Genomic DNA, 11,971 nt, shown 5'->3' on the forward strand with positions numbered 1-11,971 from the left:
CTTAATCACATTGTGTTACACCATCAAATATTTAATTAATTATTTTAATATTTTTTAATGACACATGACGCCCAGTCATGGTCCAGATGGGTGCCACGTCATTACTTAACGGAAGAATTAACAGTTTGACTAACGGATGGTATGACTCTGGGACGAAAAAAATTGATGTACTAAATGTTGAAAATCATGAAACATAAGGGTAGTAAACTAATATTGACCCTTTATAATAATAAGAAGGAAAGAATAATTTGTTCACCAAGTAATACAAGGTCTAATTAGAAAGATCTTCTAGATTTCAAAGAATTCATAATTTATCTGCATTCGGAATTTACTTAATCACATTGTGTTACACCATCAAATATTTATAGTAGTTAGCTTAAAAAATTCAAAATTCAAATCCTCACCCAGATTTATCGTCACTAAAAAAAAAAAAGCATTTTGTGAGAGAGAGGGGGATATCCATTGCCTACTCTTAGATCTTCTACTTTTGGCAACAACTCTCTCAATCGCCAGGCTACCTCCTGAATTCTGAGGCTTCTATTTGAAAAGCCAAAATAGAAAAACCGCCAGGTTCTGAACGAAAAGAAAAAAAAGGAAAGAAAGACCAAACAAATGCAAAAACTCATATGCCTGTTGTACCGCCTAAGTTCTTGTAAACCCTAAATCTAAAGTATAGTAATTTATTTTTATTTTTATATTCGTTTCATCAGGAACAACAGGTTTCAGGACTCATAGATCTCTAGGCCAGTTAACATTCTCGATTTATGCGTATCATCTTTGTGGAGAAGTCATGCTTATCTTCTCTGTATCATTCTAGTATTCTCGGATGTCCCCATAGAAAACTGTATCCTAGAAACATTCCATTTTTCATAGAGGATTTTGAGAAAATGTGGTCTGTAAAAGGAGGAAATGTTGCAAAGAAGGGCGCAGGAGGAAATGGATTGGTGGCAGTTGCCATAGACAATCAGAAAGGGAGCCAAAATGCACTCCGATGGGCTGCTGAGCATCTTCTCACCAAGGGCCAAACTGTCATTTTACTACATGTTGTTCAGAAGACATCATCAGTTTGTTCGTCATGTAATCTGTCTCTATCTGGAGCTAAAAATTTACTTTTCAATGGTAGACAGTGTTACAACTTCTATTTTTGGTGCAGTAGCTGGAAACAATGCCATTGTATGCAATATAAACAATCCGTTTCAATCACCGCGCAAACAGCAGCTTGAAAAGATGACCAAGGATCTGTTCCTTACCTTCCATTGCTATTGTGCTCGTAAGGACGTAGGTTTTGGAGCTCTTCCTTTGAAAGCTTATTCCATGACCACCCTGCAAGAAATGCTTTATTAATTTTTTTGGAGCAGAACCCTAAAATCTCATGCATTATCAGACTTTGCAGTGAACACATTATACGTATCAAAGCGTGTCTTACAAAAACTTGTCTTAAAAAGTACATACCATCATTTAAAAATCAAATAAATGTACCCTTTTGGGAAGAGTGAATTATCATCGCATTACTTGTATTATGATTCGTGGTTTTGTATGGTTATATTTTTGTTACTTTTCAATTGTTTTCTCATGTCTTGCAAATTTGTTTTCTCAGATAAACTGCATTGATATCATACTTGAAAACTCAGATATAGCAAAAGCAGTAACAGAATATGCTTCTTGCGCTGCAATTGAGAATTTGGTTCTGGGAGCTCCAACAAAGCATGGATTTATAAGGTAATTGCCTCGGTCTAATATTTACCTTTATTAGATTTTTCTATCATGCAAAGAATGACAATTGAACAAAATGTTACAATAAGAAAAAGCATTATCCGCGAGCAAAAGCACGCACTATCGATGAAAACATATTGTTACTCAATATTCCGTAAAATAATAGCATGATGCTGATCCAAGCAGGAACACGTTGATTGTTTTCAAAATGTCATGGTTAATGTATTTGACTCTCATAAGTGTAATCACTAGGAAATATGACACATTTATCGATGCCATAGTACGTGTAAACCCAAGATACGTTTGTTTGGACTCATTTAGGGTGCTTAAAAATCGATGATTTTCTCATTCAGATTCAAATCATCAAGTATTCCAAGCAGTGTATCAAAAGGGGCACCTGATTTCTGCACCGTATATGTCATCTCCAAAGGGAAAATCCACTCTGAGCGACATGCTTCTCGTCCAGCAGCTTACAGTTCTCCACTACTTGCCCAAATAGAGGCATTAAATCAGCAAAGTGCTAAAGCAGCTGAAACACCTGGACAGAATATGTACTTGAAAGGTTTGTTTCTTTCAATTATTAAGTAAGCTATCTTCAAAACCAATTTTGCTTGAGCAATAATAAACGCATTTTTTGGATCCTCTCTATCCAGCAGCCAGACCATCGTTCAAGCCTCGTAACTTGCCAGATGAAGCTGCCAGGTAAGTCATAGCACACTAAACCTGGTTTTTGGGTACAACATGACATGGCAAGGCAATTTCTTCTCACAATGCTGGTATGCGTAGTGATTGATGCCATGTAATCTACCGAAAAGACTGATCCATCGTCCTGATTGGAAACAGATATATATATACAAGAGGAGGAGGTTTTAGTAATGGAAGGATTAGTGGAGGGTTCTCAGAATCGGAAAGTGAGAGATCATTTATAAGCTCCGACAGGGCAAGCACTGACCGAGCTTCATCTGTGATGTATGAATATATGGACAGAGGGCGGCTATCTACCATCTCAGACCAAAGCTTTGGATCAATGCGCCTAGGACCTAAGTTTGCAGAACTCAATTTTCCGCAAGAGTTCTTGTCAATTTCACATGAAAGCAACCAAACATCATCTTCATGGTCGTCAGAGAACCTGGTCAGCATCCGAAAATCTCAAACCTTTTACACCTTATATGATGATTTTTTTCACCATCATCCCTTTCTCAAATTTTGTTGCAATATCTTTCCATACACTGTCTAGATGATTTTTTTCACTGCATTTATTAAACTGATGCAGGAAGAAGTAGAATCGGAGATGAGGAGGCTAAAGCTAGAGCTGAAGCAAACAATGGACATGTACAGTACGGCATGCAGAGAAGCACTTACAGCTAAACAGAAAGTGAGTGCAAGTTAGATTTTTTTTTTCTGCATTTTTTCATGATTCCATTCAAACTTACGTCCCCTGTAGGAAATGGAGCTGCACAGCTGGAGGGCTGAAGAGGAACAAAAACTTGAGGAAGCACGATTGGCTCAAGAAGCAGCACAGGCAGTTGCGGAGAGAGAAAAAGCTAGGTGCAAGGCAGCCATAGAAGCAGCTGATGCAGCTAAAAGGATTGCAGAGTTGGAGTCAAATAAACGGGCAAACGCAGAAATTAAGGCTCTTAGAGAAGCAGAGGACATGAGGAAGCTATTATCAAATCTAGCCCACACTGATGACAAGTATAGGAGGTATTCCATTGAGGAGATTGAAGAAGCAACAGAACACTTTTTGCCATCTCGAAAAATTGGGGAAGGAGGTTATGGTCCTGTCTATAAGTGCTACCTCGATCACACACCTGTTGCAGTCAAGGTCTTGCGTCCGGATGCTGCTCAAGGAAGGTCACAGTTTCAGAAAGAGGTAAAGGGACAGAGAATCTTGACTAGCTCTCATGATTCGTTAAATTTTCTTTTAACTTGGTTTTGTGCTAAAAACAATTCCATTGGACAAAGGTAAGTATAAGTAGTGAACTCCACACAATGGCCAAAGATTTTCGAATAAAATTAGCTATCCTACATTCTAGTTTCCGTTACAAGTTGAACATGCATTTTTTCTTTTACAACATGCTTATTATCTTACATTTCGTTCTAAGTTTCATCCGACAAACATAAAAGTAGAAAGATATTATATGGAAAAATTTAGCTAACCTCTTCTTTCATGATTCAATGCAGATCGACATACTTAGCTGCATTCGACATCCCAACATGGTGTTACTTCTAGGAGCCTGTCCAGAGTATGGCATTCTAGTATATGAATACATGGCCAATGGAAGCTTAGACGACTGTCTCTCAAGGAAAGGGAACACCCCAGCTCTATCTTGGCAACTGAGGTTCCAAATAGCAGCTGAGGTTGCCACAGGCCTACTTTTTCTTCACCAGACCAAGCCGGAACCCTTGGTGCACCGTGACCTCAAGCCGGGTAACATTTTGCTAGATCAAAACTACGTGAGCAAGATTAGTGATGTCGGATTAGCCAGACTTGTCCCAGCTGTTGCTGAAAACGTGACACAGTGCCTCATGACAGCAACTGCCGGAACATTCTGCTATATTGACCCTGAGTATCAGCAGACAGGAATGCTTGGTGTAAAATCTGATGTGTACTCCTTGGGCATTATGCTTCTTCAATTGGTAACAAGTAGGCCACCTATGGGGTTGACTCACCAGGTCGAAACTGCAATTGAAAAGGGCACATTTGAGGGGATGCTAGACCCAGCTGTGCCTGATTGGCCATATGAAGAAGCCTTGAGCTTTGCAAAGCTAGCAATCCAATGTGCAGAACTTAGACGAAAGGACAGGCCAGATCTTGGCACTGTGATACTGCCGACACTGAATAAACTGAGAGAACTTGCTGACGAAAAGATGAACCACAAGTTATTAGGAGGCAGTTATAGCCCTTCCCTTAATCACAGTCACGCTGCCGATCAACAAGTAAGTCAAGAAAACTCAAAAGTTCAGAAGCATTTATTTTCATATGTCTACCTAAAAAACTATACATAAATTCTCAACCCTCCCTGCATATTCCTGGTATTACAAATTAAGTGTCTAGGATTCGATTGGATACGATAACTCGTTGGAATCAATGCATGTTGAAGGAAGAAATGCATGCATGCAACTTCCAAATCTTGTCCAAGTTGAAGGTAGATGATGTTAGTTATTTAAACACTGCATGCATAGAATCACATACATACAATGACATGCATACGTAAACATAATAGACTTACCTGAAGAAGAGCTCGACATTGCTACAATGAATGATAGAAGATCTTCTACACTCAGCAGCCAATAATCCAGCTAGAATAGGGTTTGCTAAAAAGGGATGGCACTATGAGTGCAGGGACCTCCCTATATATATCCAAACTTCCTTGATATCAAGCCTATTAACTGATACCTTTGATAGTCCAAACAGATTAGGGTTTCGGTATAGTCCTTGTTGATATTGAACTCTTGTCAAGACTTGATAAGGTTACAAGAATATAATTGCATGTTATTAGGACTCTTAATCTTAGCCAAGTAGGATCGAAATTTCCTCAACATGGTAACTCACATACTGAGCTATCAGTTTGTCGGGAACAGGAACTCATTCTTCTTGACACTCACATCTTACATTCTCCCACTTGAGTGTCCAAGAAAAATTATATTACATTGGCTAAGACTAAGGTGATCATTGAGTCCCCAAAAGTTGCAATTCAACCTTTAACAACCTGTCACTTATGGCTTCAAATACTAAACCATAAATGCAGTATGTAATCTCTTCACCATAAGCATTGTGTTGTTTGACAGAATTCAAAGGTTTTAAGTTGATAAACAACATTCAACTCCTGAACTGAGCCTCATACAAAAGTATGGCTCATATTATTACTATAACATAACATGAGAACAAAACATTATGAAAGCATCCAATTAATCGAAAGGAAACATAACAGAAAAACAATCAATGGGTTTACTACTCCCACTCATTAACATAATCAAAATCCTCTCGCATCCCTATGTAGTAGACATGTTTCTTGAACACTCCCACTGGTAAGCCCTTAGTCATTGGATCAGCTACCATAAAATCAGTTCCAATATGAACTATGTTGATCAGTCATTTTCTGACTTCAACTCTCACACGCAAGTACTTAATGTCCATTAATCCGCAAGCAATGGACCTCTTGTTGTTTCTAGAAAAGAAGACTGCAGCCTTGTTGTCACAGTAAATAGTTATCGGTTTTTCAACTGACTCTACAACCTTCAATTCCACGATAAAATTCCTCAACCAGATTGCTTGTTTGGTGGTAGTGTAACAACCAATAAACTCAACCTCCATAGTTGAAGAAGAAATCACCTTTTGCTTGGAGCTTTTCCACGAAATTGCACCAGTAGCAAAAAGAAAAACATATCCACTTGTAGACTTTCTATCATCAACACAACCTGCCAAATCTGAATTGGAATAAGCCACCATTTCCAAATTCTCAACTTGGTCAATGCTAAGCTTATCACCCTTTGCAATGGGAAGCTCGCCACCTGCACATTTCTCTATGTTGAACCTCTTCATGATTTTGTCAATATAGGACTTTTGAGATAACCTTAGCATCCTCTTGGATCTATCTCACTCAATCTCAATACCAAGAACGAAATAAGCATCACCAAGATCTTTCATATCAAACCTTTCAGTTAACATGGTCAAATTTGATGTACCACTGCCTAGATGATTGCTTTAACCAATAGATCGATTTGTTAAGTTTGCAGACCATAGACTCCTTCCCTTTCTACTCAAAACCTAGTGGCTGAACCAATACTATTTCTTCATCCAAAACACCATTGAGAAAGGCTGATTTTACATCCATTTGATGTAATACCAAATTGAAATGTGATGTTGAAGCCATGATCACCCTCAAAAAGCCTTTGGATGAAACTCGTGAAAAGGTTTCATTATAGTCAATACCATCCCGTTGTGTAAAACCCTTAGCTACAAGATTAGCTTTGTGTCTTTCAACCTTTCTCTTTGCATTTCTTTTAGTTTTGAACAACCATTTGCAGCCAAAAGGCTTAGCATTGCATGGAAGTGGTACCAGTGTCCAAACTTGGTTCTTCTCCATAGCTACAAGTTCTTCGACCATAGCTGCACGCCATAAGTCTGTTCTTGAGCTATTGATAGTTTGATTAAAAGTTAGAAGATCATCATCATTTCCTATATCATATTTAGTCTCTTGTAGCTACACAAAATCAGGTAGAATCACTGGTTTTCTTTGCCTGTTTGACTGTCTAATAGGCAACTACACTTCTTGTAATGGTTGAACAGCATCCTAAAGGACTGGGTGCTCGGGGATTTGAGGTTCAGGATCATAACCATTCAATGTTTCAGGTAAGACATGGTGTTCATTGGTTAAGTAGTTTGTCAAATAGTTGGGAAAGTAAATGAGTTTTCTTGAGTTCCAAGTAACAGTGCATCAGTTGTTGCAAAGGGCTAACCAATTTCATTTCCAACTTCTTCGAAATTTGAGCTGATGTGTTAAATTGTTTCTTCTTCGAGATCTTCAATAAGCTTTGCATTGTTGGTCTCCTGAATTCTAGTGTGAGAATCAAGACGATAGAACTTAAAACCCTTGGACTTGTCAGCATATCCAATGAACCTGCAACTTACAGTTCTCGGATCCAACTTTTTCTCGTGAGGATTATAAAACCGTGTCTCAGCTTTACATTCCCAGACATGAAAATGATTGAAGCTTGGCCTTTTTCCTGTCCATGCTTCAAAAAGTATAACTTTGAAAGACTTGCTTAGAGCCTTATTGAATGTATAGTTTGTTGTTTTGAGTGCTTCTCCCCACAAAAGATTGGAAGTTTAGACCTTGAAAACATGGATCGAATCATGTCCTTTAGGGTTCTGTTCTTCCTTTCTGCCACTCTATTTTGATGTGGAGTACCTGGAGTGGTGTATTGAGCAAAGATCCCCGAGGCTTCAAGGTAAGACGCAAAGGCCCCCTCGTGTTGTCCAGTCTTTGTGAACCTGCCAAAATACTCACCACCCCTATCCGATCTCACTATTTTAATGCTCTTTTTTAGCTAGTTTTCAACCTCAGTTTTGTATGTCTTAAAACAGTCAAGAACAAAAGATTTTTCAGATATAAGGTATACATAACAATATCTTGAAAAATCGTCAATGAAAATGACAAAGCATTAGTTGCCACAAATTGTTTTATTTGGGAAAGGGCCACACACATCTGTATAGATTATCTCTAATAGTTGGTTGCTTCTTGTGGATCCTAATTTTCTAGTATTGGTCATTTTCCCTTTGAAACAATCAATGCAAGTTGGAAGAGTTTCAAAATCAAGGTTTGGGATGAGATTTTGTTTAGTTAAAATCACAAGTCTTTCTTTGGATATGTGGTCGAGTCTTTTATGCCAAAGTATAGGAGAGTTTTCATTTTGAGACAGTCTCTTGGAACCAATATGATAAACTGTAAAGCATTCATGTAAATAATCACACTGCAATTGCCACATATCAACATGAAGGAAGGTGTAACCAAGCAAGGTGTCTAATTTATTCGAATGGAAAAGTCTTACACCTTCAATGTCTCCAATAAAAGTATAGCCTGATTTCACTTAGAAGCTGAAATCAAATTCTTTCTCATGGAAGGTACATAGAGTACTGGACTTAAAAACAAAATGAAACCAAAAGCAAGCTTTAAAGAGACACTGCTAACTGACTCGACTGCTACTTTGCTCCCATTCCCAACAAAAAAATTGTAAACTTCATTATTTCTCTCCTTTAGGTTTGTGAAACCCTGCAAGGTATTTGTAATATGGATTGAGCATCGAACCACCAACCATAAGGAGGTACGTAAATCAAATTTGACTCGAAACAAACATAAACATTGATTTCATTACCTTTCTTAACAAGCCAATTTTTAAAACCAGTGCATTCTTTCCTTAGATGACCAACTTCTTTGTTGAAATAACAAGGCTTTGGTGCTTCAAAGATAGCTTTAAAATTTTGAGATCGTTTAAGGGGGTTAGCATTTTTAAAAGAAGAAAAATGTGAGTTTTTCTTCTACTTACCAGCAACCACATATGACTGATCAACTGCAACATGTTTGCCCTTTGCTGTGTGAACTAGGTTCACAGTCTCCACTTTATCAGTTGACAACCTCAATTCCTCTTGTGCACACATGGAGATTAAGTCATTGATGTCCCAAGTTACTTTCTGAGTGTTGTATGACACTTTCAACTGACCATACTGTGCACTAAAGGAATTCAATGCCATATGCACTAGAAACTGATCTGTGATCAGATGCTCCAGGTCTTTCAACTTCTGTGCTATGTCTGACATCTTTAGTATGTGTTCTCTCATGCTACCAACACCATCAAACTTCATGGATGTAAGTTTTGTGAGAAAATTCCCCGTTTCAGCTTTCTTAGACTCCTTAAATTTGTTCCCCACTGCATAGAAAAATTCTTTTGCACTGTCACTCTTTGGAATGCCACCTTTCACACTGCTTGTCATGGCCCTCCTCATAATCATGAGAGCCATTTTGTTTGCCTTCTCCCATTGAGCAAACTTCAGTTTTTCTTCTGCTCTACTTGTAGCTGTTATCGCTGCAAGTTTGTCTTCCCTTAAGGCCAAATCGAAATCGTTTGTCTTCCCTCTTAAGGCCAAATCAAAATCCATCATGACAAGGGCTATCTCGATGTCTTCCTTCCACTTCTTATAGTTGGAACCAATTAGTGTTTCGATATTAGAGAAGTTAAGAGAAGTCATAGCTGCATCAACAATATATGTTCAGTATTTGTTCTCATAAGCTCTTCATTAAAAGTTTAAGGTATGAACAATTAATGGCATCAAAAGTCATATAATACCAGTCACATCTTTAGATCTAAAACTAATTATATTAGAGTTTGCACAACTGAAATACAAAATTTCACATTAGTGACGCAATTTTAACACTTTTGAGTAGATAAAATTGCATCAATATTAATTTTGCATCTCACTTATACACCAATTAAACATGATTGAATATAAGAATTCTTTAGAATTATCTCAAAATATATTCACCATCAGTTCAATAGTTCTGTTCAACTTGAACAGATAAATTGAAGGATGATACAAACACTTTTGAGTTGAAATTGAACATGTTCACAAAAGATTTGTCTGTCAAGTCCTATAGTGATAATAACTCATTAGGTTTTGGTTCTTCGAGATCTGGAGACTCATCCTTGTTCTCCTGCAAATTAAACTTGCAGAACAGGTACACACATACACACACACACACACACACACACACACACATATATATATATATATATATATATATATATGCATGTATAAGTGATGTAAATTAAAACATAGTGTCGCTAGGTAATAGTCGATAACTGTATCAGTTTCTTTGCGCGGAAGTCTCATGTCAGGATCATACATTTATTCAATATATTCTTGTGCTTATAAGGATTCTAAACACGACAGTGTGTGCTCTGATACCACATGTTAGTTATTTAAACACTGCATGCATAGAGTCACATACATACGATGACATGCATACGTAAACATAATAGACTTACCTAAAGAAGAGCTCGACATTGCTGCAATGAATGATAAAAGGTCTTCTACACTCAGCAGCCAATAATTCAGCTAGAATAGGGTTCGCTCGAAAAGGATGGTGCTGTGAGTGCAGGGACCTCCCTATATATATCCAAATTTCCTTGATATCAAGCCTATTAACTGATACCTTGGATAGTCCAAATAGATTAGGGTTTCGGTATAGTCCTTGTTGATATTGAACTCTTGTCAAGACTTGGTAAGGTTACAAGAATATAATTGCATGTTATGAGGACTCTTAATCTTAGCCAAGTAGGATCGAAATTTCCTCAACATGGTAACTCACATACTGAGCTATTAGTTTGTTGAGAACAAGAACTCATTCTTCTTGACACTCACATCTTACAGACGATGGATTAGGCGTGAAGGAAATGTACCCTCCAAATCCTAAATTTTTTTCTATTCTAGGGATTGGAAGCAATGAATTTAACATCCATTTCTTCGTTCACCATACACATAATCTAGTGAATCATGCAATCAAATTCATTCTTAAACACCAAAATAGTTGACAAGGTCACATCTTGTGCAGGAAGTAATAAGCGATCCGCAGCTCAAGAACCCGGAAACCTCAAAGAGCCAATCGAGCACATCTTCACAGCCAGAAAATCAAGCAGAAGAAGCAGGTATAGAACTATAGACTATGTAGTGACAAAACTATCATGAATAAACTGAATTTTAATGGCTTTCACTTTACTCTTCTTTCACAGGGACAACTGAGTAAACAATGGGAGCAGCAGCAGGTTCGTGTGAGTTCCATAAGCAACATCGCTCCACTGACCCCATTAGTATAATTGCCTCATTTTTTTTTTCCAGTCGAAGTTTTGGATCCCATAATGTTGTTTTTAATTCAAGTGCTTGCCAGCCTGAAATCTTGTTCCTGTTCTCATGTAAATATATAAACTTTATGAACAAATGAGTATGCAAACGTGTAAATTTCAAATATGCTTGTAAAATAAAAAGACCAAGAAACCCATAAATTGAAAAATTACGTACAGGTCCTCATTTTTTGCTGAACAGACATCAAAAGATGAATGGCCATTTTTGAAGAAAAAGGAAAAGGTGATGAACTTGCAACAAGAATTCGACATGGAAGAGAAGTTTCATCCTTGTTTATGCAAAACCCGAGCCATCTTCTTTTTCCCTTGATGGGCTGCATTTACCTCTTCTGGCCCCATTTACATTTACTTCTCACCAAATTCATTAATAATTGGGAAAACTAACCAAAATCCCCCAAAAATTTTCCTTTTAATCATCAAGACAAATTTTTTCAATAATACCCAAAATGGGCATGGAAAAGAAGACAAGGAAAAAAGCATCTCAGAGATATCACATGCAAAAGCAAAAATTGGACTCCATGAGACAACTATAAGCTCACAGGCATATATCAAGACAATCAAGTTCACATGCAAAACAGAAAAAAGACAAATAACTCAGACTATGTTTTAGAAACAGTGCTGACAATTTCAACAACAATAGAAGATGACAAGTACCAAGGAGATGTCCATATCATACATTTGTAAAGATTTTAATTTTTCAGAGTACTCACTCAGTCTAGATAAGGGGAGTTCCATTCATTGTAAAAACACACCTCAACACTTCAACATCTCAACACCTAAACACCCTACTCTCATATACTCACACCATCTTCATTCAGAGCCTTCATATCATCCTTGT

The 11,971-nt window shown here is 37.5% G+C and overlaps 1 protein-coding gene, 1 non-coding gene and 1 pseudogene across 2 annotated transcripts; 1 reads left to right on the plus strand and 2 right to left on the minus strand.

Annotated features, from left to right (window-relative positions):
• Positions 1 to 651: 651 nt before the first annotated feature.
• Positions 652 to 11,282, plus strand: LOC137709049 (kinase with adenine nucleotide alpha hydrolases-like domain-containing protein). The gene is made up of 11 exons (XM_088689549.1): positions 652 to 1,077; positions 1,154 to 1,278; positions 1,598 to 1,719; positions 2,067 to 2,275; positions 2,370 to 2,415; positions 2,557 to 2,845; positions 2,987 to 3,088; positions 3,158 to 3,586; positions 3,898 to 4,653; positions 10,827 to 10,920; positions 11,005 to 11,282. Exons 1-11 carry the CDS (start codon positions 765 to 767, stop codon positions 11,016 to 11,018), a joined length of 2,499 nt encoding a protein of 832 aa, XP_088545675.1. The 5' UTR covers positions 652 to 764; the 3' UTR covers positions 11,019 to 11,282.
• On the minus strand, positions 740 to 843 carry LOC137709591 (U6 spliceosomal RNA). The gene has a single exon (XR_011064883.1). It is a non-coding gene; the product is annotated as a U6 spliceosomal RNA (small nuclear RNA).
• LOC148689491 (uncharacterized) lies at positions 7,217 to 10,279 on the minus strand (annotated as a pseudogene).
• Positions 11,283 to 11,971: the final 689 nt, after the last annotated feature.

This window comes from Pyrus communis, chromosome 17, assembly GCF_041283825.1.
Source record: "Pyrus communis isolate YQ-2024b chromosome 17, ASM4128382v1, whole genome shotgun sequence".
Taxonomy (NCBI): domain Eukaryota; kingdom Viridiplantae; phylum Streptophyta; class Magnoliopsida; order Rosales; family Rosaceae; genus Pyrus; species Pyrus communis.

Excerpts from the sequence above, each read along its gene's own strand:
- LOC137709049 (XM_088689549.1), top strand. The coding sequence starts at position 765 with ATGCGTATCATCTTTGTGGAGAAGTCATGCTTATCTTCTCTGTATCAT. Across the intron at positions 2,276-2,369 it reads ACAGAATATGTACTTGAAAG|CCAGACCATCGTTCAAGCCT; the intron begins GTTTGTTTCTTT and ends TCTATCCAGCAG. Across the intron at positions 2,416-2,556 it reads TTGCCAGATGAAGCTGCCAG|ATATATATATACAAGAGGAG; the intron begins GTAAGTCATAGC and ends GATTGGAAACAG.